The sequence below is a fragment of the Vicia villosa genome, unplaced genomic scaffold (genome assembly GCF_029867415.1).
Source record: "Vicia villosa cultivar HV-30 ecotype Madison, WI unplaced genomic scaffold, Vvil1.0 ctg.001438F_1_1, whole genome shotgun sequence".
Classification (NCBI taxonomy): Eukaryota; Viridiplantae; Streptophyta; class Magnoliopsida; order Fabales; family Fabaceae; genus Vicia; species Vicia villosa.
Window position 1 is genome coordinate 315,012 of NW_026705618.1, and position 27,513 is coordinate 342,524.

The 27,513-nt window shown below is 41.4% G+C and overlaps 3 protein-coding genes across 6 annotated transcripts; all 3 read left to right on the top strand.

The window, feature by feature from the left end:
* The first annotated feature begins 337 nt into the window (after positions 1–337).
* On the top strand, positions 338–2,086 carry LOC131635149 (uncharacterized). The gene has a single exon (XM_058905756.1). The coding sequence runs from the start codon at positions 338–340 to the stop codon at positions 2,084–2,086; it is 1,749 nt and encodes a 582-aa protein (XP_058761739.1).
* Positions 2,087–3,666: 1,580 nt separating this feature from the next.
* On the top strand, positions 3,667–4,947 carry LOC131635150 (uncharacterized). Its single transcript, XM_058905757.1, has one exon. The coding sequence runs from the start codon at positions 3,667–3,669 to the stop codon at positions 4,945–4,947; it is 1,281 nt and encodes a 426-aa protein (XP_058761740.1).
* A 7,026-nt stretch (positions 4,948–11,973) lies between these two features.
* LOC131635142 (uncharacterized) lies at positions 11,974–17,056 on the top strand. 4 transcript variants are annotated; one of them, XM_058905750.1, is made up of 10 exons: positions 11,974–12,088; positions 12,207–12,376; positions 12,939–13,001; positions 13,117–13,136; positions 13,260–13,304; positions 13,758–13,819; positions 14,966–15,102; positions 15,197–15,285; positions 15,806–15,944; positions 16,041–17,056. In XM_058905750.1, exons 1-9 carry the CDS (start codon positions 12,010–12,012, stop codon positions 15,936–15,938), a joined length of 798 nt encoding a protein of 265 aa, XP_058761733.1. In that variant the 5' UTR covers positions 11,974–12,009; the 3' UTR covers positions 15,939–15,944; positions 16,041–17,056. The 4 variants fall into 4 exon arrangements, with proteins under 4 accessions (XP_058761733.1, XP_058761732.1, XP_058761734.1 ...); XM_058905749.1 differs by having other exon boundaries at positions 16,060–17,056; XM_058905751.1 differs by having other exon boundaries at positions 16,214–17,056.
* The last annotated feature ends 10,457 nt before the right edge of the window (positions 17,057–27,513 follow it).

The following is a 27,513-nucleotide window of genomic DNA, read 5'->3' on the forward strand; positions in this document are numbered from 1 at the left end:
GGAGCCAATTTCGCATAAGGGCACCCTATAAATAGCCCTCTCATAATAGAGGGCAAGGTAATATTTTCTTACCCTAAAATTCTCTCACTTTGTTGTACCTTATGGAACACATACTTACTTTGGCATCGGAGTGCCTTGCAGGTACAACCCTTTTTTCCCCCTCTCAGCCGTCCGATCTTGAAGCCTTCATTGTTGCTGGTCATCTGATCTGCCCGGTAAGATCAGTGGCGCAGTCTGTGGGAAACTCCAGCTCCCCCGTTCCTCTTCTTGCACTTTCTTGATCCATTATTGCCTCTCGTAAGAACCCAGGAACCAAAGCTCAAATCAACTTTCACTCATGGCTAGCAATAACGAAGACTCCTCTTCATTAGACGCTGCGATACTCACCAAAAACGAAGTTTCCATCGTCGTGCCTCCATCCAGGAACACCGTCCCTCGCGACAGTGCAACATCATCTCCCTCCCCAAGAAATCTCCAAGATGATGCACTCCAGCATATCGAGAATACAGGCGGGAAGGACAACCACGAAGAAATCCTGGGCAACCCTTTCCTCTCCAAAGGTCAGGCTCCCCAAGACCAGACCATGAACGCTGTCCTGGCCGCTCTTGCCCAGACCAACACGCTCATACAACCGCAAAACGACAGGATCGGGGCGCTCGAGCAAAAGCGCCGATCGAAGACTCCCCCCGGTCGCAAGCATCGCTCTCAACGCGACGTGGTTCCCGAGAAACGCCCTCGGTCTCCCTCCCCCAGGGAGAACGCAGGTCCATCCTCCAAGAAAGGGTCAAGCGACCACCGCTCCCGACACCGATCACAATCTCCTCGACCAAAAAGAAGATCCCGGTCACCTCCGACAAAGCACGACGATAACCGGAGGCGACACAGGCGGAGTCGGAGCCGATCTTCCACTCCTTCCGCCAGCGACGACGAAGAGGAGCGCAGGGGCCCTCTGTCCCACTCAATCTTGGAAGCACCCCTACCGGCCGGTCTTGAAAAACCCCTGCCGCTGGGTACGTACGACAGGGCCATTGACCCGGATGAACACATAGAGAACATCGACGCCCTCCTCGACTACAAAGGGGTTCCCGGTGCCATCAAATGTCGTCTATTACCAACCACCCCGCGCAAAGGAGCCATGACCTGGTATAAGAGTTTGCCTAATGAGTCAATCACCTTATGGAAGGTGCTCGAAAAACTTTTTTCCAGACACTTCACGGCCTCCCGTAGACACCCCAGATCAGAAGCCTCCTTGGAAGCCATCATCCAAGGAAAAGACGAGTCCCTACGAGCTTACATCGAAAGATTCAACAAGGAAGTCGTGCAAGTATCCACGACTGTCCATATGAAGAAATTCTTGCTCGAGCGAGGCCTCCGACCACGCTCAGACTTCGCCAAAGCCGTCGGGATCGAAACACCGGCCACTTTGAATGAGTTCTTCCTCAAAGCCCAGGCATACATACAATATGAGGAAAAGGAGGCCGCTTATGCGGTACACAATTCCAGACAGGAAGAAAGCAATAAAAACAGTCGCCAAGACGATTCCCGATGGGGAACAGACAAAAAGAAAGACGATAAGGGCCAGGATCCCATGGACTACAAGGCCCTAGCCGGGAAGTTCCGAGAATACACCCCGCTCAATACTTCAAGGGAACACATCCTAAACGAATGCGCGAACGCCGAATTCCAGACGGGCAAGGTCCGCTTCCCTAAAACCATGCCTGCACGACCAAACATGGACAAATCGAAGTTCTGCCGATTCCACAAAGGCCACGGGCACAACACCGAGGACTGCATCCACCTAAAGGATGCCATAGAGATATTAATCAGGGAGGGACACCTGAAGCAATACGCGAAGAAGCAAGAGGCCGCCAAAGAGGCCAAACCAATCATTGAGGAAAAGCCGGTGGATGATACGCCCGCCATGCAAGTAGCCATGAGCATCACCAGGCCGGAAGACTTTTACCTCCACGATTGGGCCAAATCAACGACCGCCCCCTCTCCTCACAGTCCATGGGAAATGTTCCCCTCCGCCATGGTCATATCCGGTGGGGGATTCAGCAAACTCACTGTCGGATCCGTAAAATGAAAATTCGACGAACTGCTCTCAGCCAGTTCGAGCAAAGCCGCCGCTCTCGACCAAGCCAAGGGCAGCCCATCCTCTATATCTTTCTACAAAGAGGAACTACCCGGTGGAGCACCCAACGCAACCATCCCCCTCCTCATTCGAGCTCGGATGGCCAATTTCGACGTGCAACGCATTCTAGTCGATCAGGGGAGTTCGGTGGACATCATGTACTCCCAACTGTTCAAAACACAACAACTCAACGACAACCACCTTACCCCATATGTGGGATCAGACCTACAAGGTTTCAACGGCACCATGATGAAACCATGGGGGTTCGTCGAGCTCATCGTTTCCATCGGATCGGCAGAAACCGATAGGGCCATCAAAGTTCAATTCTTGGTCATCGAATGCCCTTCGATCTACCAGTGCATCCTTGGACGCCCGACCCTGGCCAAACTAATCGCGGTCCCCTCGACCATGCATCTCAAACTCAAGTACTACACGACGAGAGGACATGTCGTGATACTCAACGGAGACATCGAAACATCCAGAAGATGCTTCGAAGCCTCCACCAAAGGCCTGAGCTCGATAAAAACGGCCCCTCAAGACAAAACAGCGACCAACGCAGTCTCCGAGACCAACAAATCAATGCCCCGCATCGACACTGTCGACCTCGACAGTCGTTTTCAGGGAGAGTCCGAGCAGAGCATAAACACAGGCACGTCAGAAGGGATCCTTCGGCCAATTCCAGACGGAGACTTCGAACTCGCGGCCCTCGGAGAAGATCCGACCAGGGGAGTCAAGATCGGAGCAGACCTGTCAGACCTGGCCAAAAGACAACTCCAAGCTTGCCTCTGCGAAAACGCCGACCTATTCGCCTGGAGCGCCGCCGAGATGCCCGGGCTCGATCCAGAAGTGGCTTGCCATCACCTGACTATCGACCCCGCTTGCAAGGCTGTTGCTCAGAGAAGAAGAAAACAATCACCAGAGAAAACGGCTGTGGCCGAACTAGCTGTAAAAGACCTCCTATAGGCCAAATTTATACATGAGGCCAAGTACACCACTTGGCTCTCCAATGTTGTACTTATTAAAAAATCAAATGGAAAATGGCGCATGTGCACTGACTACACCGATCTTAATAGGGCTTGCCCAAAAGATGCTTACCCTCTGCCTAATATAGATAAACTAGTTGATAATTCCGCCGGTTTTAAATTACTTTCATTTATGGACGCATACTCCGGGTACAATCAAATACCCATGGCTAAAACTGACAAGAAATAAACGGCCTTCATGACCGAATCGGGAAACTACTATTACAACGTAATGCCCTTCGGTCTGAAAAATGTCGGCGCAACATACCAGCGCATGATGAACAAAGTGTTATGAGCGGAAATAGGCGACATGCTCGAAGTCTATATGGACGATATGATCGTCAAATCCCAAAAAGAAACCGATCATGCCGCCCATCTTAAAAAGGTTTTCGAGCAAGCCCGAAAGTGCAAGATGAGGTTCAACCCTGAGAAATGTACGTTCGGCGTTCGGGCAGGAAAATTCCTCGGTTTTTGCCTAACGGAAAGAGGAATCAAAGCCAACCCGGATAAATGCAGGGCTTTTTCGGATTTGCCTACCCCGAGCTCAAAAAAAGGTTAATCCAAACCCTAAACGGCATGCTCACGTCACTATCCAGGTTTGTGGCCAAATCCGCCCAACATGCCATTCCCTTGTTTAAACTCTTGCCCAAGGAAACCGCCTTCGAATGGACGGAAGAGTGTGAGCACGCCCTCTCCCATCTCAAGCAAGCCCTCTCCAACCCACCGGTCTTATCCCGGCCTGAGGCCAGAGAAATCCTATACCTATATCTCGTCGTATCCACCAAGGCCGTCAGCGCGGCCTTAATACGGGAAACCCCGGAAGACCAGAAACCCATTTACTTCACAAGCAAAGCATTCCAAGGCCCCAAGGTCAGATGCCAACAAATCGAAAAGGTTGGACTCACATTAATAACCGCGGCTCGGAGACTCAGGCACTATTTCCTAGCCCATACCATAGTCGTACGAATCGAGCAACCCGTGAAACAATTGCTTGCACGCCCTGATATGGCCGGAAGGATGCTCCGTTGGTCATTAGAGCTTACAGAGTTCGACATCAAGTACGAAGGAAGAAAAGCCCTTAAGGCACAAGTCTTGGCAGATTTCGTGGCCGAAATGGCCTTCCCCGAAACAACAAACAACAACGCCCGGAGATGGACCTTATACGTGGACGGGGCGTCAAGCTTAACCAGCAGTGGAGCAGGGATCATTCTAGAAAACGGGGAAGGAACCCTCATAGAAGTATCCCTCTCGCTCTCATTCCCAACATCCAACAACCAAGCCGAGTATGAGGCCCTGCTTGCCGGACTGCGCCTCGCAAACGACTTAGAAGCCAAGGAAATTGAGGTATTCACCGAATTTCAACTGGTCGCATCCCATATCTCAGGCGAATATCAGGTCAAAAGCGAAGCTCTCGCCGAATATCTGGCCCTCGTACGAGAAAGACTAACCCGATTCAGGAGCGCCAAAGTAAAACACATCCCAAGGGAGCACAACTCCCGGGCAGACGTCCTATCGAAACTAGCTAGTACGAGGAAGAAAGGGGGCAACAAATTCGTAATCCAGGAAATATTGCCAAAAACTAGTACTGAATCTCCATCCGCGCTAACACTCGTAAACGCGATAGGGGATGCGTCCTGCTGGATGACGCCCATATATAATTACCTAACTAGCGACCTCCTGCCCGCCGATCCCAAAGAGGCCTCCGTAATCCGAAGGAGATCCTGCTCGTACGTCTTGGTCGAAAATCACCTCTACCGACGGGGATTTTCCATACCCTCCTCAAATGCATAGACGAGGGCACGGTTCCCCACATACTCCGAGAGATACACGAAGGAATCAACTCACAACACTTAGGAGGGAGATCTCTCTCCCGGAAAGCCCTCCGAGCCGGATACTATTGGCCTACGATGCAGGACGACGCCATGGAATACGTAAAGAAATACGACAAGTGCCAGCGTTTTGGGGACATGCACCTTGCACCCCCCAACAAACTCAAGTCCTTGTCATCTCCATGGTCGTTCGTGTGGTAGGGCATGGATATCCTCGGCCCGTTCGTAACCGGGAGCAATCAGAACAAGTATCTAATAGTCGCGGTCGACTATTTCACTAAGTGGATTGAGGCCAATCCATTAGCCAAAATCACATCCCTAAACGTACTTCGCTTCTACAAAAGAAACATCCTCGCCCGATTCGGGGTACCCTCGGCCATCATCACCGACAACGGCACCCACCCAGTTCATCGACGGACGCTTTCAAGAATTTGTCACAAAATTAGGAACCAAACAACATTTCACATCAGTTGAGCATCCCCAAACAAACGGGCAAGCGGAGGCCGCTAACAGAGTAATTTTGAGGGGCCTCAAAAGAAGACTGGACGAAATAAAAAGGAGATGGGTCGAAGAGCTACACAGCGTCCTCTGGGCCTACCGCACCACTCCACACTCCACCACCGGGGAGACCCCCTTCCGACTGACATACGGGACAGAGGCTGTGATCCCCGTCGAGATATACCTGCCCTTAAGACGCACCAAAGAGCCCCTCGAAACGGAGGGCAACATCGAGGCAATTAGAGAAGAGCTCGACCTGGTCGAAGAAATCTGAACCGGAGCCGCTCTACGTGAAGCCTCGCTCAAGCAAAAAATCGCCCTAAGGCATGACGCAAAAGTCATTAAACGGGAATTCAAAGTAGACAGCCTAGTGCTCAAAAGAAACCACAAAGATTCCCGAGAAGGCAAACTGGCCGCAAATTGGGAAGGCCCCTATCGCGTCCGAGCAAGGACAGAAAACGGGGCATACTACCTAGAGAATTTGCAAGGAGAAAAACTCGCTCGACCTTGGAACGCTGAAAAGCTCAAGCAATACTACAGCTAAAAACACAGGTGCGGCCTGGTACGCGCCGAGCACCTCTAACTGAAACAAAACGACAGAAGCCCGCTCTCTTAATCGAGCAGACTCCTTGTCCTTCGGGGAACCCGAATACCGAGCATCCCCCCTCGTAAACACGTACCACGACGGCAGAACGCCCCGCTCGCGAGGGGACCATTCACGCTATGAGCCCCGGAGCTCAACACAACGAAATCCGAGACTCACCATATGCCAGGTACATGTCCCCGGCAATCGACCACAGTTCCACACACTTGGCGATCAATACATTCTAAGTCGAGTAAACCTTCCAAATACGCAAAATAAACACACAAAACACAACAATAGTACTTTATTCACCGTTCATGAGAGTTACAAAACAAACATCGAATGAAAAGAAAACGCTTCACTCATCCCGACGGGCAAACTCCTCTGAGTGAAGATACTGATACCAATCCTCATCCCACTCGGTCTCGGAACCATTTGCGTCAACCACGACTCTCACACCAGACATCTGAGCCTGGGCGTCCGAACTCAGAGAACCTTGGGAACGAGAAGCAGAGCCGGTTGAAGCCTTCTTCTTCTCGTTCACCTTCTTCACTCCACGAGAGCACGAGGTTGAAGATATCTTTTTCCCTTTAGCACCACCCATTCCTGCGAAAAAATGAAGAAAGAAAGGTCCATGAGACCTCCTTTTATAAAGGAAGAAGGGAACAAAAAGCTTGGGAAACGAACAAGCCTTTAATGGATAAAGACGTTGGGAACCAATAACACACCTCCCAAAAACTCAAAACGCATGCACACAAATTCCAAGGAAACTACCAAAAGCGTTAAAAACTAAGTACTTTTAAATAAAGACGGGCAAAAAGCCCGAAGATGTGCCCAACTACGGCCATCAAGACCGAACTGGTAAATATACATACAAAATCAAATGAGGGGCATACCCCCCAGAACATCATTACAAAATAAAGGCTTCAAGCACCTTCCTCCATCTGGACTTCCTCGGCTTCTTGAGTCGCTGGCCTGTCCCCGAAGACCGGAGAAACAATCTGGTCACCCTCCAAACGATGGTACGGCCCGGTTCCCTCAGTCACCAACTCCACCCCAGGATTCTTCAATTTAATCTGGGCCACTATGGAATTGTAGGTGTCCTCGGCAGCAGCGACACAATCACCCCCCAAAACTCTGATGTACTGGATCAAATCCGCCCGGGTCAAGAGAACCCTCTCCTCCTCCGTCTCATCCTCAGCAGGAGCCTGAGATCGGCGAAGAGATGCCTCCCTCACCGAGGAAGACAACATCACTCCATACAGGGTACGGGAGAGCAAAGTGTACTGACCCTGCACGTCCGCCAGGGCATCCTCCTTCGCTTTCAGCTGAGCTGTCACGGTCGCCAGCTCCTCACCCTACTCCCTCAGCGACTGGTCTCGTTCCGCCAGAGCAGACGTCTTCACCTTAAAATCCTCCTCGAGTAGCCTCACCATTTCCGCAGATAATGGCGCCGAACGAGCATAAAGGGTAGCCAACTCAAGCACCCGAACCACAGCCGAAGCGTCCTGCACCAAGAATCTTTGCCGAACGGAGGGCTCCAAGCATTCAATGTGAAGAGATTCAGCCCGAGGAATGGTCAGAGAGGGCCCTCCCTCAAAGAACCGGGGCTGGAGGAAGCATGAAGGAAGGGTAAAGATATCACTGGCCTCTTCTTGAGTCAGATCCACGGCCTCGACCCTCTGCCGTTTGTGACGAACCAGCGCGTCCGAATCCGGCTGCTGACGAAGAGGGGAAGGAAGCACCTGACCGGCCTCAGGGAGTCACCCTGGTCAGAAGTTGGCATCGGGGAACCAACAGCAGCTAGGGAGGAAGAGGAAGTGCCCGAACCCGTCGCCAGGGACCTCTACACCGCAGCCAACCTAGGACCTGCACTCTTCTTGACAATCCCCTTGGCCTTGCTCGCCTGTCTGAGCATCCGTTCGTGACGAGCCCGATCTATCGACTCTGCAAAAAGAATCAAAATAAAAATGTGAGGATCAGCCCGTCATAAGACCACGACCAAAAGCTACAACGACAAAATAACAAAGTTAAAATAACAAAACAAAGGGGAGAGGGGCAGATACCCAGATAGGCAAATGTGCCCTCATCAGTCCCACTAGCCAGAAGTTCCTTCATACTGATCACGCCCGGCTCCTTAATGATCTCCCCAGCTTCATCTACAATGGGCCTCCCCGAGCGGTCCACCCTGGCGACCGCAGGAAGGCCCTGCACGAAGTTCTGAAGGAGAGCATAGTCCCCCCGAGCATCCTCATCCAAATCAGAAAGTTTGGTAATGTACTGGTCCGTGCCATACTCAAAGTGATCCCGAGACCAGAAAAATCTAAACTTTATGTCTCCGAGTAGTGACTGGCTCCCCAATATCGTTAAGTACTGGATGACCATTAACATCCAAGGTCGGAACCCTAGCAAAGACACTATCTCGGGCCTCCCAAGACTGAGGGCGGATGAGGAAGAAGCGGGGCTTATAACCCTTCAGGGAATCCGAGTAAGACTTGAATATTTTCTTCGACTGCTTCAAAGACACCCATCCGAAGCGACCGTCCCTCACCGTACATTGCACACAAAACAAAGGGATGGTCGCCCCTATCTTCAGGTGAGAGCAGACCAGCTCGAACGCCCGGATAAAAGCGATCGAATTAGGATGAAGTTGCGCAGGGCCACCTCCAAATGGTTAAGAACAACCATCTGAAACTCTGACAAAGGTACACGGAACCCCATCTCCCGAAAGACCACCTCGTATATGGAGAGCAGATCGGGAGTATATACGTCACAGATACGGTCCCATTTGGCCGAGATAAGAACCGACCACCCATTCCTAGAGGTATCCCCGGAAGGATCCACATAACCCCCGATCTCCGTGAAGATGTCCGAGTCATCCTCCATAAAATAACTCTCGACGTCAAGCGCTTCCTGGATCACCCAGGCCGACAGGGGCACCTCCTGCCGAGCCAGAGGAGTGGAGGACGACGAACCAGAGGCTGACGGGCGTCCCACTTTGGTCATATTTCACCTGAAACACAGGGGAGAACAGTGAATTCAACAGTTAAATCAAATCCACCCTTCCACCACCGTTCAGAGTGAAAGGGCGCACCAACGATCCAAAGACCGAACAGCCTGCGACCTTGCCCCTATCCGGAAAAACCGAATCCGAGCAAAAGGAAAACACACACTACGCCATGACGGCCTACTCTCCTAGAAAAAACATTAAAAACTCAATCATGGTTGATCAATCATCCCAAACTGCCATCAAAAGGCTAAACGATATCCTCAGGGAAAAATCAACCGTACACCGCCGTAAGCGACGGAGAAATCCTCCATCTCCGCCACCTATCGACAGTTTCATCCTATACCTTCATCAAAAATCATCCCTAAAACCTACCCTAACCACATGCAATCGATTTCTAACAAACATCAAAGCATGAAAAGCCATAAAACAAAACCAAAAACGAACTTATAGGTAAGGTTTTTCGCGGATGAAGCGAAGAACAAGAGGAAGATCACCACAGTAAAACTCTCAGTCGGCGACAGAGAAGAGAAAACAAAGTAGAAGAATTTGAAAAATTTGGGGAAAATGGCAGACCCTGGTATTTATAGGCTGTTAAAGATGTCACATGCGCCACACGTGCAACACTGAAACGGCATGGCCATCATTAACCCTAATGGCCTAGGTATAGGGTAGCCATCATTTCGCATTAAATGCGATGTGCCCCCCAACTAACTTTTCCAAAACGTTACGCTTCCTAACTCCCGGCATGACCCTTCCTCTCCTCGGAAGCCTCAGGCCTATCCCACTCGGATGCCCTGAGCGCGCGTCCCATGCAGGTCCCCCGGATCAGCTTCCTCTAAGTCGTCACTCCCACGAGCAGGAGCAACGACTTGGGGGGCTCCTGTTTTGGGCCGACCCAATCAATCCAATTGGGCCAACCCATCCTTCGGCCCAAGGCGCCTTGAACCACGCGTGGCGACCTCCTCCAGACCGCTCCGGGCAGACGCTTTGGACAACCGACCACGAGACACACTTATACCCGGCAAACAGCCAGCCCTCGCGTCACCAAAATCTCCGCCTCAGAAGACGGAGCCAAAGGGCACCCTATAAATAGCCCTCTCATAACAGAGGGCAAGGTAATCTTTTCTTACCCCAAAATTCTCTCACTTTGTTGTACCTTGTGGAACACATACTTACTTTGGCATCAGAGTGCCTTGCAGGTACAACCCTTTTTTTTCCCTCTCAGCCGTCCGAATTTCAAGCCTTCATTGTTGCTGGTCATCTGATCTGCCCGGTAAGATCAGGTCTAGTAATGGTACTTTGTGTTATGGTATTTAGTGTACTGCTATTTTGTTTTGTAGCCATTTATAATGGTATTTTGGGTGATGATCTACATGACTTTTAGGGTAATGACCTATAACATTTGTAATGGTTTTTTGGATCAACTTCCTTAAATGTTATCTAATCTCATAATTACTTCATATTATGGTGTATGCAAATCTTTATAAACCAATGATAATAGACATTTAATTGAACCACAACAATGAACTCATTCCATTCAAGATCAAATTGTTACATACCACAAAAGTGATACCACAAAAGTGATACAAGTGATACAATCACAAACAACATACACTTTCCTAAACTAAATTACATAAACATATAAACTGCTGAAAAAAACATCCAAGACATAACAAGTGCAACCATCATGTTATGGTTCTTCTTCTTCTCCATTGCAACTTTTTTCTTCAATCTCATAATCTTCTCATAACTTGTGTCTGCTCCCAAATTGTCAGTAACAATGTCCTTCAATATCTCTTTCAACGCATCTTTTGTCATTTCAGTGCATCTACATTGAATCACCTCGGCATTATTGAATTCACCCAGCTCATCATCCCATATGAACATACCACAACCATTCAGCAAAAAATTTATCGCACAACAAATTACAAGCAAATTCATCGCACAGCAAACAGAGCAAATGAAAAAAAAAGTGAATGAACTTACCAGTACATTTCTGCATTTCCAGAATTTGCGTTTAGGGTTATCAATGGTGTTTGATACCCACATCTTCATTGTAACGTTACAACCACAGTGAGGTGGAGCTTGGGAACAATGAAGCAGCGAGGAAGATTTGCAATCGGAGTTTCCTACAGATGAAGATTTGCTACCCATGTTGTGAGATGAACGATGAAGCAGCGAGGAAGGAAAGGATACGAGGAGAGGAACGATGGAGAGAGGAACTCTAGTTTCTTCGTTCCAGATGAAGAGTAAATTGGAATGATGGTGAAATGCCATGGTGGATATTAAGAAAAAAAAATTCCACGTATGATAAAATATAGAATCTTAGGGGAATCTGAGTGCAACCGTGGCAAATAGGGGGGTCTGGGGATGGAATCTACAGAAGTTAAGGGGGGATCAATTTTTTTTTTACAGGGGCTAAAACCGAATCTCGCTAACATTACAGGGGGTTAGTATATTTAACCCTAAACATAAACATAACTCTCAATTTACAATATAATTTTACACCACTAAATAATTTTTACCCGTACGGACGCACGGGTATATTACTAGTTTTTTGACACAAAATATCCCCATTTTAATGAGGTGGAGGGCAAAGACAAAAGATTAAATGGATGCTTTACAGAACCATTAATTTTTTTATATTATAAATTAATTATTAAAAATTTTAAATAGTAATTACAAAAAATAAAAAAACTAATTATCTACCATAAATTTATTATTTTGACAACCAAATTTTTAAATTAAAAAAAATCAAAATAATTATTTAGATTTCTATCTTTTACTAAAATTACATGTTCTAAATTATTTTAATAACATCTCTTTATAATTAGAGATGGAGAGAGTAATTAAAAAAGGCAAGTGAATTTAATATTATGGAAAACCCAAGTATAAATAAGCATTGTTTGCTCAAGCTATAGAAACGAAGAGCTATGGCGGGAACAGGAAACGATCCGCAGAAGCAACTGCTAAGCATCATCCGCAATTTCGCCACCGAGAAATCTCAAGGAGGTATGGTTACGATTTCTCTCCCAATTCGTTACTCTTAAAATCTCTACTGTGAATTTCTCATTGTCTCAATTTTGATTTCAATTTTCGCGCCTTAATCTCTTTCCTTGAAATCCCGAAGAACGAAGAGTAGTTACTCTCAGAAAGCAAATCGAAACGCTGAAATCAGAGTTGAGCGTCGCTAATACGGAACTTGAGAAAGCTAAGCGCTGCAAAGAACTCGTTGAACAGGAACTAAAAGGTTTTGAACTTCATCTCTTCTTGAGTGAAGCTTCGGTTCAAACCCTAGAGGTTAGTTAATTGGTAGTTACATATATTGTAGCGCATTACAAGTTAATTATCGGTGCATTACGAGTTAATTATTAGTAGCTTCAGACTTGAGGACGATTGCGCTCATCGTGGTGTGAATTAATCACAATTTGTTCCTTATCGTAAAAGCGGTGAATGTATCGAAACATTTCGATACTTTTTGTCGCAGCCGTTTTTGCGGTAACAGGCCGTTTTTTAAAACCTTACGAGTTTATTATCAGTAGTTTTAGAGTCCAGACCGAAACTAATTTTTAGAAGCTAAATCTATATTTTAGTTTAGCGCATTTTCAGTTAAATAGTAGTAGCGCTACGTCAGGGTTGAAGTTGACACTAATTTTTCAAAACTAAATTAGTAAATCTACATTTTGTGATAGTGCATTTGAAGTTAATTATTAGTAGTGTTAGAGTCAAGGCTGATGCTAATTTTTCAAAGCTAAATGTACATTTTGTTGTAATGCATTACAAGTTCCTATTCTCATTCAGATTTAATGGTTTGCTGTTTTAATTATTGATCCGTTGAACTTGAAAATATGATCGGTTGCAGGCGAGGGTGTCTCTAACTCAAAATGAGATGTCTGCTGTGGAGTCTGATTTGGAAACTCTCAAGGTGAATATTCACTCAAAAAAATATCATGTCTTGTATTTGGAATTTCAATTGTTATGCTCTTTAAGTTTCCGAGGTCTCATTCAATCTTGTATTTTATGTGCTTTCATGTTCAAAGAATGAAGAAGTAGCTTTACGGTAATGCCTTGCTACTTTTGTGCTTGTTCCAAATATTTTTTGTTTTGACATATTTGTGCCATTAGTTTTGGAAACAACAATCTTGCATGTTTTTTAAGTCTTCTGTCATTTTTTTTTTTGCAGTGATCGATTCATCTGCAACATGCTTGACCTGAATGCCAAAATAAGGTTCATCTCATTGAAGAAAATATTATGCATACTCTTCCTCATTGAGTCAATGTTCGGCATACCAATAAAGTAGCAGTAATTTCCTTTGAAAATCAAATTATACTTTAGTATATTCAATGCCTGTATTATTATTGTCTTCGTGTTTTGTCACTGTTCTTTTTGTTATCTTTTGAAATATGTGCACTTTTATGCAATAAGTCCTTTTGAGGCTGTTATGATAGGTGTGAAGATCTTCTCACTATTGCATGTCTATTAAACTTTGGCTTTATAATAAACTTGACCATACGCGAGGCAAGCTCTCAAACTTATTTGATAACTTTCATTCATGTTATTTTACAGTCTTTTATTTATTACTCAATGCAGAAGTTGGCAAGTGTCATCTTTAAAGTGTAGGTTTATAGCATCAAATTTCACTCAACCTTACTACAGTTACTGATTCGTTATTTAATACAGGAAATTTCAAGAGAGCATCATCACTTGCGACATTGATTCGGTAGAAGATGCAGCTTGTGAAGGTTATTTCATTCTACCTATTGTTATAGATGACAATTTTCTTCCTATGCTTAATGTTAGTCAAATTATAAAGTCATTAGAAGCACAAAATTAGATGATACTTGTGTTGTAAGAGATTATATTTTTCTTATTCCTTCTGAGTTCTGACAAAGTGCATTTGCTTTGTTTGGACAAAATTACCTTTGCCTCTAGTTTTATGTTGATCTGTTGATGTATGTTTGTATGTTCGTATTAGTACCACAATATTTTTGCTGAATCCTGTTGGAATATGCGTATTTGTACCAAAATATACATTTGAAGTGCCGTTGTCATAGGATAGCCAGTTCAGCTTGTTAGATCAAACAGGTGGCACTGCCAACTCAGCTTAAGCGAGTCGGCTAGCAGACTCATTGTTAGTATTGGTCTCTTACAGACTTATAGTTTAGTTGTTGCTGTTTTTGTAAGGTTTCAAAATGAGAGCACTCCCGAACTTTCCGATTGAGTTATTATATAAACCCCTCAACATAATAGAATCAGTGGAAGCCATAATATGCTAACTCTGTAATGAACACCAATCACGAACAATGCCACTACTGGAGTAATGACTAATGACTGCCAAGGCAGTTACTTTATGGGAAAATTACTGCCAAGGCAGTTACTTTATGGGGTAATGGCTGCTACTTAAGGGGTGTTACTGCTGTGGGCAGTAACTAATTATGTAATTATTTATGTGTATTCAATTCTAGGTGTTGTGTAATTATAAAAGGGAGATACATTGAACAAAGGGGGTTGATCTGAGAAATATTGAGTGGTTATTGGGAGAGACCCAACTCTCGAACATTTGGGAAGGGAGAGATCCAAGACTCTCGAATTCTTGGAAGGAACCAAACTTGTCCCTGTCATTCTGTTTATGTGTTATTTCTCTGTATTGAAATTCTGTAATTTTGTTTTGTAAAGAACCAGTCTCTATCAACACAACTAGTCTCTGTATATGATATTGTATGTCATGATTACTTATTCATTAATGCTGAGGATTTCTTCAAGCAGTTCAGTCCTTTCTCTGCATAATTTTATTTTTGGTCTGCATGAGGTTCTTATACACTCATATTGCTTTACTTTTTATTTGAATTTTAACAAGCTTACTAAGATAGACTTTAACTTTGTTTTAGATCTGGCACAAGTAACTATGGAAGAAAATGATACTGATGTTGATCTAGGTGCTCTTGAAAGTAGCCTTTTGGAGATAATATCTCAAACAACTAAAGAGGAGCGTGAATTACAAGCCCAGCAGAAAATTTATGAGACCGTAAGTTCAAAATCAAATGCTTTTAAGTTAAGTTTCCTTGCTTATCATTTTTCACCCTATATTAACTCTTTCTCATGATGAGAACCTGCTGCAGGTCGAGCGTGGGTTACTTGATTTGGAAAGAAAGGTGTCTTTAATGAATATGTTTGTCACAGAAACAAAAGAATTGCAAGATCTCACCATATATCCTTATAACCATTAATCTGGTATAGTTGCTTTAATAGTCTCTCACAAAGTCACACAACCTGAAATCTTGAAATAATTTAACTAACAGTAAAATCCTGCTCACATCAATATACAAATGTAGTTTAGATATATATAGGTCAAACACATTATATTCAACGTAGAATCGATTTATTTGATAAGCTGTTCTTTTTGACATGTTTCATGTTAAATTGTAAGGCTAGAAATTAATGAGAAGTGTGATCGATGCTAGGATCTAAACTGCCAAAATCAAAATGTTCACTATCTAGAATTTTGACATTCTGAGTTTCATAAAATCTATGAAAACAAAAGCAAAACAAGACAAAATTTAATTTAATTTATGCTTAATTGCGACATAAAAATATAAGTCCGCCATATAATCTTGCTCAAATATTTCTCTTTACAACTTACTTGTTCTTAGATCCTAGAATTATTAAAGTAGATCAAGTGTTTGATTGATTAGCATCAGCAGAACAACTGTTTTCTTAACTGGAAACAAGCTGTCTTCTAAATTCGAAGCAACATACAGTTCACTTTGTGAAGAACTTCAGAACAGATCTATGTGCCCTAGATGTCATCTGAACAATTTGGAGGCTTTAACTACTGTGTTGCACGCAAATGAGGAAAACTAATGTCTTGTAAGTAGTCTACTTCTTGACCAAACACTTAAAAATGTTGATCTCAATATGCTGTATAGTGGTGATACTGAAAGGTTCATGTGTGGTTTAAAATAGAAGAAACCTTCCATTTCAGGCTAAAGAAAAATACATACCTCTCTCGTATTCAGATAGGAAACAGAAGAAATTGGGAACACCAACACTGGTTTCTCTTTCATGTATTTGTTTCTTAGTACATAGCTTTGCTATTGACCAATATAATATCTGTAAAATTTACTTTTTCCATGCAGCAATATTTTCTGAGTTGGGGTATGACTTTCCTAGCTAAGCTGCCTATTGGTTTTCTACAATGATAATACATTTTGGAAATTGAAATATGCACCATTTTCCGATTATCCTGCTCTACTTGATGTCCTGTGCCTGTATCGTGTTTTTAATTTAGTGCTTGGTAATGATTTTTTTTTGGCACTTTGTAGCCTCTTACATTCTTTGTTGACAACAGCAGTAATGTTGATTTGATTAGGATTTCTTCATAATTTTGTTTCTTGGATTAAAATCACAATTATGAAACAGAGTTCTCAGGATAGGGAGCCATGTTGGGTTAATATTATGCAAACTAATGGAACAAGTCCTTCGTGTGATGAATGAATTTCTGTGTGACAATATAATAATGCAGAAACAGGGGAGTGACCACAAAACCCGCTTTCCTTCCAAAACTTATAAAATCTCTCTAGTTTCTAAACCGGAATTCTAACAAAAAATCTTTGGCCAATGGCAAAGATCAACAAGTCTTCACTCTTTATTTTTTATGATTCTACCTAATTGTGTTTGGAATCCACCAGGTTTTCTACAATTTGAGGATGTATATTTGAATTATGGGAGAATTCTACATTACATTCTTCCAACCCTTGAACACTTATATTTGTTATTTGTGAGCAGTTCTTCCTGTCACAGTTCACAGTCCAGTTTACCAAGTAGAACCGAACCAAACTGGAAAATGCACTTTGCTCGAATCAAATCGAACTACTTGTGTTTTATCCCAAACCACACCGAAAAACAGTTCAAACTGAACTACTTGTGTTTTATCCTGAACCAAATTTGATTTTTGATTCATTGCATTGATTTCTTAAGTTCCCAAGCCCAACCGATATAAAAGTTAAAGAACTGAAATGCTTATGCATGTCTATCTTAAATGAACTGAACTGTCAAACTGAGCTGAGCTGTTTGCAGGTTGTAAATGTTGTAATTATTAATGGTATAATGATTACAAGTGTGTTCTAAAATGACAAATGGTGAAAATGAGTAAATGATAATAAATGCATGAAATAAAGTCCCACATTGAAAGATTCACTCATTTTCAAAGTCCTTATAAAAGAATTAATGACATTAACTCAACAAAAGGACAAAAGAGGATAAAGTGCCACATTGACAAATGTGGTGGTCCCAAGCATTATTGCCACTTGTCCCAATCCGACTCCGACTCCGGGTCCGGGGGCGTGGGCGTAGAGGCGCTAGTGGCGTCTTGTAGACGGCACTTGAGCACTTAGGCACTTCGCATCGGAGCGGGCGGCTCCGGCGGGCGACGGCCGGCCTTCGGCCGGGTGCTATATTTTGCTCAGTGTACGTGATTTGAATTTTGAATCGGAAAGGAGGCAACTATTCACGAAACCATGCAGAATTGAAACCATGCAAATGGTGCATGAATATGTCTAGGTGCAACAGTCATAACTTTTGAAAATATATTGTTTCATTAAGGGTCGCAACCTTTGAAACTAACATTTTCGTGGCCTATATAAAGATGATTGCTATATTTTGCTCAGTGTACGTGATTTGAATTTTGAATCGGAAAGGAGGCAACTATTCACGAAACCATGCAGAATTGAAACCATGCAAATGGTGCATGAATATGTCTAGGTGCAACAGTCATAACTTTTGAAAATATATTGTTTCATTAAGGGTCGCAACCTTTGAAACTAACATTTTCGTGGCCTATATAAAGATGATTCCGCATTCAGAAAATCACATCACAAATTCCGAAAATCCTCTGAATAATTCCAGATCGTTCTTCGCTGCATTCGAGTTTTCGCCGGTCTTGCGCAAACTCGATAAGGCTGAATTATCCTGGGTATTCCTGCATAAAAACTCTAAGACGTTTCGGGAGTGCTTGAAATACTTTAAGGAAAGTGATTCCGTTCACGATTCCAGCCTCGGTTCTCTCGATTGAAACACATTTTCTAACAATCTTAAAGTATTATCAAACCATGGCTACCGACGCTTCTGTTTCAAGCATCAAACTCATGAACCAGGATCTTGTGAAACTAGATCGCTTTGATGGAACAAACTATACCCGTTGGGCAGACAAAATGACTTTTCTCCTGACTACTCTGAAAATTCAATATGTCTTGGATCCTGACTTGGAGGAAATTCCAGAACCCACTCCAGATGACACCGATGAAATAAAGAAGGAGAGAAAGAAACGTAAGGAAGATGAATTGCTGTGCCGTGGACACATTCTGAACACATTAACCGATCGTCTCTATGATCTCTACACTGATACCGCATCTGCAAAGGAAATTTGGAAGGCACTTGAATTCAAATTTAAAGCCGAAGAAGAAGGTACGAAAAAGTTCTTAATATCTAAATACTTTGACTTTAAAATGTTGGATTCAAAGCATATTCTTGCACAAGTACACGAGTTACAGGTTCTCGTGAACAAAATTAAGGCCGTAAAAATTGATGTCCCTGAGGCTTTCCAAGTCGGTGCAATCATAGCAAAATTGCCACCTTCATGGAAAGGATACAGAAAGAAATTGCTGCATAGTTCCGAGGATCTCTCGTTGGAGAAACTCCAGAAACACCTTCGAATCGAGGAAGAAACGAAGGATCGTGAAAAGACCGAGTCCTCCAGATTTGCAAAGGCAAATGCTGTTGCTGCAAAAGGAAAGAAAAAATATGATGGTACAAAAAATCATCTTGGTCCAAAGAAAGATCATAACAGGTTCAAAAACTCTGGCGGACAAAGGGGTACTAAAAATGGATGCTATGCATGTGGCAAACCCGGACATTATGCTCGAGATTGCAGGCACAACAGGCCCAAAAATGAGGTTAATGCTGTTCATACAAATGACGACATAATCGCTACTGTAAGCGAAATTATGGCCATCAAAGGAAAAGTCCAAGGATGGTGGTATGATACATGTGCAACTGTACATGTGTCTTATGATAAAGCGGCATTCAAAACCTATACCGAAGTCAATGATGGACAGGAGGTGCAAATGGGCAATGAGGTCCGATCAAGAGTCGTTGGAACAGGATCTGTCGAACTCAACTTCACCTCTGGAAAGAAAGTCACTCTTATCAATGTTCTTCATGTTCCCGATATGAATAGGAACCTCGTTAGTGGGGACTTGTTGGGAAAACCTGGCATTAAATCTGTGTATGAATCGGGCAAGTTAATATTGACCCGTAATGGTATATTTGTAGGAAAAGGATATTCCGCTGAGGGAATGATCAAACTATGTACTACTGATAATATTATTAATGAAATTTCTAATTCTGCTTATATGCTTGAATCTATTTCATTATGGCACTCTAGATTAGCACATATTGGTATTAGTACTATGAATAGACTAATTAAATCTGGATTGATATCATGTAACATTCATGATTTCGGAAAATGCGAAATATGTGTTAAGTCTAAAATGATTAAGAAACCTTTCAAAAGTGTTGAAAGAAAAACAAATGTTCTTGATCTTGTGCACTCTGACTTGTGTGAATTCAATGGAATGTTAACCCGTGGGGGAAATCGTTATTTTATAACATTCATTGATGATTGTTCTAGATTCACACATGTATACCTCTTAAAGCATAAAGACGATGCCTTTAATGCTTTTAAAACATATAAAGCGGAAGTCGAAAATCAATTAAGTACTACCATAAAAGTACTTAGAAGTGATAGAGGCGGTGAATACTTCTCGGCAGAATTTGATGCATATTGTGAAGAATATGGCATTATACATGAATGTTCTGCGCCTCGCACACCACAACAAAATGGCATGGCCGAAAGAAAAAATAGAACATATCAAGAAATGATTAATGCTATGTTGATGCATTCAGAGTTGCCATTTAATTTGTGGGGCGAAGCATTATTATCCGCATGTCACATAATGAATAGAATTCCATTAAAAACAACTGGAATTTCTCCATATGAAAAATGGAAAGGAAGGTCACCAAATATTTATTACTTTAGAGTGTGGGGGTGCGTGGCATATTATAAAAATATGGACCCCAAAAGATCAAAACTAGGTCCTCGAGGGATCAGATGTGCTTTCATAGGATATGCACAAAATAGCAAAGCATATAGACTACTAAATTTGGAGTCTAATGTAATTGTCGAATCTAGAGATGTGGAATTCTTCGAAAATCTTATCACAAAGAATAAGGAACCAGAGAATCCCACGATCAAAGAATCTGGTAACAATGATTCGACGCGGATTGTTGAAACACAACCCGAACCAAGAAGAAGCAAAAGGGCACGTAGGAATAAAGGTCTAGGACCAGATGAAATCGATTCTCAACTTATTTCCGTTTATCTAATTGAAGGAAATAATAAGAATGATGTTCATAAAATTCCTATTATTCTTCAAATTGAAGATGATCCTAAAACATAAAAAGAAGCAATGACTTCTAGAGACGCTTCTTTTTGGAAGGATGCTATCCAAGATGAAATGGATTCAATTATGTCAAATCACACTTGGGAACTAGTCGATCTTCCGAAGGGATCAAGACCCATTGGATGCAAATGGGTGTTTAGGAAGAAGTATCACAGCGATGGTACATTAAACACCTACAAGGCCAGACTAGTTGCAAAAGGTTTTAGACAAAAGGAAGGTATTGATTATTTTGATACATATGCACCAGTAGCAAAAACTACGACGATTAGAATTCTGTTTGCACTAGCCTCCTTGAACAACCTTATTGTACATCAAATGGACGTTAAAACAGCATTCCTAAATGGTGATCTCGACGAGGAAATTTATATGGAGCAACCAGAAGGCTACACACTTCATGGAAATGAACAAAAGGTATGTAAACTTGTCAAATCTTTATATGGTTTAAAACAGGCACCAAAACAATGGCACCAAAAATTTGACACTGCCATACTTTCAAATGGGTTCATTCCAAACTCTTGTGACAAATGCTTGTACACAAAGGTGTGTGGAAATGCTATTATCTTTCTATGTCTATATGTTGATGACATGTTGATTATTAGCAATGAGATGAATGGAATCTTAGAAACAAAAGGTTTTCTAACTTCCACATTCAAGATGAAAGATCTTGGATTAGTTGACACTATATTAGGGATCAAAGTAAGACGAAATAGTGGGGGTTATGAACTTAATCAAACACATTACATTGAAAAAATGTTGGAAAAGTTCAAACACCTTAACTTCAGGGAAGTACACACTCCGTTCGATCCTAGTGTCAAACTTCAAAAGAACAATGGTAGATCGATGGCACAATTGGAATATGCAAGTGCAATTGGATGTCTAATGTACTTAATGCAATGTACTAGACCAGACATAGCATTTGCTGTTAGTAAAATGAGTAGATTTACTAGCAATCCAAATGATGAACATTGGAAGGCAATAACAAGGATTTTTGGATATTTGTCAAAAACTAAAAACCTTGGCCTTCATTATGGTAAGTTTCCTGCCATACTAGAAGGATATACCGACGCAAGTTGGATATCAAGTGTTGGAGATTATAAATCTACATCTGGGTGGATATTCACATTGGCTGGAGGTGCGATTTCTTGGAAGAGCAAGAAACAAACATGCATTACTCTCTCAACCATGGAATCAGAGTTTGTGGCTCTTGCATCTGCTGGGCAAGAAGCAGAATGGTTGAGGGATCTCTTATTAGAGGTTCCATTAGCTAAAGAAAATGTTTCAAAGGTGTTGATACATTGTGACAGTCAAGCCACCCTGGCTAGAGCTTTCAGTGAAGTATACAATGGAAAGTCTAGACACATAGGTCTTAGACATTCTCTCGTGAGAAAAATGATAAAGGATGGGATCATTTCACTGACATATATACAAACAAGCTACAATTTGGCTGATCCTTTTACTAAACCACTGGCCAGAGATTTAGTAAAGTCTACCTCGAAAGGTATGGGATTAAAGCTCCTTGAATAAGGGTTCCGACAATGATAGCAACCCAATCTGAAGTTAATACATCTTAACCTAAGATTCAATGGGTAACAACAAGTCGTTGATTTGGAAGTTGGTGCAACATTTCGTGATAATGTTGACTATTACATAATTGAGGGTTGAGTTTTAAGGAAACTCTTAATGAAGTACTATATCGAGGATATAGAGATAAAACTTCACCTATGTGAATTTCGAGATGGTGCCGTCTCAAAGTGAGAGTTGGAGTTTCTCTCATGAAAAATTCATGAAAACAGGAAAAGCACATGGCCATAAATAGTGCTAGGCGAGATATGTAGGCGAAGAAAACCTTAAAAGTGTGTGTATAGCAATGCCGGTCTGATCACATGGGATAATGGTTCAAAGCATAGCTACCTAACGTTCCGATTAGACTTTGCGTTGTCTTTACTAAGGTTAAGTTCAAATCGAAAGATACCTAACTGTATTAACACTTTTATCTTCTATATTCTGGAATTGGAATTTTCATTATTAGAACAAGTGGGGGATTGTTGTAATTATTAATGGTATAATGATTACAAGTGTGTTCTAAAATGACAAATGGTGAAAATGAGTAAATGATAATAAATGCATGAAATAAAGTCCCACATTGAAAGATTCACTCATTTTCAAAGTCCTTATAAAAGAATTAATGACATTAACTCAACAAAAGGACAAAAGAGGATAAAGTGCCACATTGACAAATGTGGTGGTCCCAAGCATTATTGCCACTTGTCCCAATCCTACAACCACTCGCCGGTGTCGCCACCGGCGACACCGGCTCCGACTCCGACTCCGGGTCCGGGTCCGGGTCCGGGTCCGGGTCCGGGTCCGGGTCCGGGGGCGTGGGCGTGGGCGTAGAGGCGCTAGTGGCGGCTTGTAGACGGCACTTGAGCACTTAGGCACGTCGGGCGACGGCCGGCCTTCGGCCGGGTGCTATATTTTGCTCAGTGTACGTGATTTGAATTTTGAATCGGAAAGGAGGCAACTGTTCACGAAACCATGCAGAATTGAAACCATGCAAATGGTGCATGAATATGTCTAGGTGCAACAGTCATAACTTTTGAAAATATATTGTTTCATTAAGGGTCGCAACCTTTGAAACTAACATTTTCGTGGCCTATATAAAGATGATTCCGCATTCAGAAAATCACATCACAAATTCCGAAAATCCTCTGAATAATTCCAGATCGTTCTTCGCTGCATTCGAGTTTTCGCCGGTCTTGCGCAAACTCGATAAGGCTGAATTATCCTGGGTATTCCTGCATAAAAACTCTAAGACGTTTCGGGAGTGCTTGAAATACTTTAAGGAAAGTGATTCCGTTCACGATTCCAGCCTCGGTTCTCTCGATTGAAACACATTTTCTAACAGTAAAGCCTTAGAAAATAGTGAAAATCTGAATTGTTTGCAAACTGTTCACTGTTGAAAAACGCTGAAAGCAGGTCTTTGAATATTCCAAAGAAAGGGAAAAAGAAGTTAAACAGACAAAAACTTCAAATATTTCCACGGTTCAAAAAAGTTGGTTGTACATCAATAAGCTTCAGCGACGTTCACTTGCTTTTTCATGCGTTGTCTACTCTTCCTTTTGGAAAAGCATACAAACAAGCTTGGGAAAATCAGTAGTACTAAATAACTAATATGCTTTGATTTAGACCCTATATATTGAGTCTAATAAACAACTAAATCAGTCTTCAAATAACCCAACTGTCATTTGGAATCTGCTGTATACTACAATAGCAACAGCAATACACAACCAATGAAGAACATTTGTATTGCCAACTCATGATTTAAGGGCAAATCAATCCAAATACTAGCATTGAGCCAAAAAAAAATCCAAATACCAGCATTCGTTAAAGGTTTAAAATACAGGTAGAGTGTATAGTAAATTTGGTTTAAGTGTTGTAAGGGCTATATATTTTCTTTATAGGGTGTTGCCAACTTATGCTCCATCAAACGTGTTAAACTTCATTATCAGCTGGTCACTAGAAATGTTCACAAGAATATCAAGCATTTGAATTCCTCAAACCAGAGTATCGTATGTTTATGTTTATCCATTTAACATAAGAACGAAGACTCATTTTAGCCTCTGAGAAAAATGGATTTTCCTGTGGTTACTCCATGATAAAATGAAGGTAATTTACTTTAAATGATGTGTTACCCGTGTCAGTTGCATAAAGCCAATTTTTAAAGTCAAATGTTTATAATTTATTTTACAGGTAATTTTTTACCCACGTAAATTTCAATTAATTATATGAGGTTTATATTTTAAGTCTTTTTTTCTTCATTTAGAGTATTACTTCCTATTCAAGAGCACTTTTCACTATTCCCTTTCACTATTTAAAAGTAGGGCTTCGATAATTTAGAGGTCCTATGTCAATTTTAAAAATTAGTCCTAGAGTAATGCATTTAAATAATAAAAGTGTAACTGTTGGAACATTATGAATATATTCCAATATAGGGAGATGAATTGAAAAAGTTAAAGTCCCACATTGATGAATTGAAAAAGTTATAGTCTCACATTGTATGTTAGTTGAAAAAACTCTTTAGTCCCACATTGCTTAGATTAGAAATCTTGGCTAGTTTACTTCATTATATAAGGAAGTCACTTGTTTCATTTCAAAATACCCCAAAAACTTATTTTGAGTTTTTCCTTCCTCATTCTCATAACTCCGCGTCTTTCGAATTGTCGAAGCGCCAACTTCTCCCCCTTTCTTTCTACTCGTTGAATTTTCCGAGTACCTTCTTGAATTCTCCTTAGAGAATAATGTTAGTTTCTCCTCGTTTGAGTTGAGAAATTATAAGTATAATTTTTTCTTGGATTCTCTTTAGAGAATTATTGAAATTTCTCTTGGTTTGAGAAATTACTAGGACTGGTCTTTATACCATATACTAAGATGGTATTCATACCATATTTGAATGGTCCTAGTACCATCTGAGGGTGTATTTCTAGACCGATTATCTACCGTGCAAGTAGTAATCGTATAGTATAGAACTGGGTTGTTTTATCCTGGAGGCGACGTGGTTATTAAGAGCTGCTTTACATAATTTTAGGCAGTACCGCGAAACGTCTTAAAGAGAGCGACCTAGTCCGCGACTCGACCCGGTAATTTCTTCGGTGGCAAACTCTTTAGAACCGTGATCCAACAATTTTAAGACGATTCGCATTGCCATGGCTACTGAAGAAATTATTGGTACTTCTGCGGATACTTTCTTTGACAAATTGTTCATGTTTGAAAGATGTCATTTTAAATGTTGGCAATAAATGATGATTTTTCTTCTTAATGTTGAAAAAGATAGCTAACATTTTGACTGAGGATATCTTGTTGCTCCTTTTGGATCAACCGAACAAACTAACGATAAGAAATTTGAGGATTCAAAAGAAACATGTAATAGTGTTGAAGTTGAATCTGTTGCACAGATTAAAGCGAACAATTTACAACATAGGAAAGAAATCACCTTATAGAAAGAATGATAATAACATTCTGAATGGAATCGCAAATTATCTGTATGACTATTACAATAACTGCGATACTTTCAAATATGTTTAAGAGGTTCTGAAAAACAAGTATGACATTGAAGAAGTTGGAGAAAGAAGAATGATTTTAGCGGCTACATGAAGTATCAGATGGTAGATGAAAGGTCAGTGGAAACCCAAAGTCGCGAGCTTCAAAAAATTGCTCATGAGATAATCACTAAAGGTATGTATTTATATGAACAATTTGAATTTCTCTTATTATTGACAAACTGCCCCTAGTTTGAAAGTTTTTATGAATTATGCTTTGTTAGAAAATAAAATAATTTTTATTTAGAGACTGATTATTCTCATTAAAGAAGAATATGAGACATGATTAAATAGAAAAGTCTTGGTTGTTTTAAACAACAAAAATAAATTCGGTGTGGTTCTAAAGTCATATGGCAAATTATTATGGAATTAGAACTGCAATATTGTGAACCGAATTAAGAATGGGAACCCTTTTATGGCCCCAATTGCTCCAACTAGACAACAACCACCACCTCAAAGAAATGACGTTGTTTTCTTTTTGTTTCAACTGTGGAAAACTAAGTCATATGGCTAAGAGATGTAGCATGTAATGCTTGAACTTGGTGTAGTCGTAATGCACGAGTTAACCTGGCTAATGGAAAATTTATTCATATGATCATTGAAATCAACATGGTTGATGGATCTGATGGTTGGTGGATAAACACAAGCGTCCCTCGTCGTGTTTCCTATGATCGTGTTACGTTTAAAACATACACGAATACTAAAGATAAGAAAGTGTTGTTGGAAGATGTCCACACCACTAATGTTGTCGATATTGGAGAAGTGGAACAAGGTCCACCTATGAAAAGACTTTAATCTTGAAGAATGTCATGTATACTTCTGATATTATAAAGAATCATGTTTGTGTTTTTTCTTCTTCTTATAAATACGGAAAGATTTAGTCAATTTATTGGGGTAGATTTGTACACCATCATCACAAAGAATGATATTTTTGTGAATGAAATTGATAAGTTTAAAAACTTTGTAAAGAAGTTGAAAATGATTTAGTAAGAATTTGTAGTGATAGGCAATATGTATGATTCTAGTTTATTTAATAATTTTTATAAACTACATGAAATTGTACGTGAAACGACTGCTCCATATTCCCCTGAAATGAATGGTAAAGCAGAAACAAAGAATAGAACTTCTACTGAATTTTTTGTTGCAATTATGATGAATTCTGGTGCTGCACCTCACTAGTGGGGGAAATTTTATTGACGGTTTGTTATGTCCTGAATAGAGTTCCCAAGTCAAAGAGTAATATCTCTCCTTATGAGATATTAAAGAAAAGACAACAAAACTTGTCTTATTTGAGAACTTGGGAATGTCTGGCTTATGGCAGAATTCTGGATCCAAAACGAGTTAAACTCGCTAGTAGAGCATATGAATGTGTACTCATTGGATATGCAGCAAACAGTAAGGCATATAGGTTTTATGACCTAAATGCAAAAGTGATCATAGAATCAAATGATGATGATTTCTAAGAATACGAATTTCCCTTCAAATCGAGAAATAGTGGGGGCACTCAATCGAGTCACATTCTTGTGATAAGAAGCACAGAAAGCAGCAACAATGTAGAAACAGAACTTCGAAGAAGTAAAAGAGTGATAGTTTCTAAAGATTATGGGTCTGATTATGCAGCCTATAATATAGAAGAAGATCTAATAAATCTTCAAGAGGCACTGTCATCTATGGATGCATATTTATGGCAAGAAGCTATAAACAATGAGATAGAATCTAATAAAACTGGCACTTAGTATACATGCGTTCTGGTTGCAAACCAATCGGTTGTAAATGAGTTTTGAAAAAGAAACTAAAACCTGATGGAACTATTGATAAATA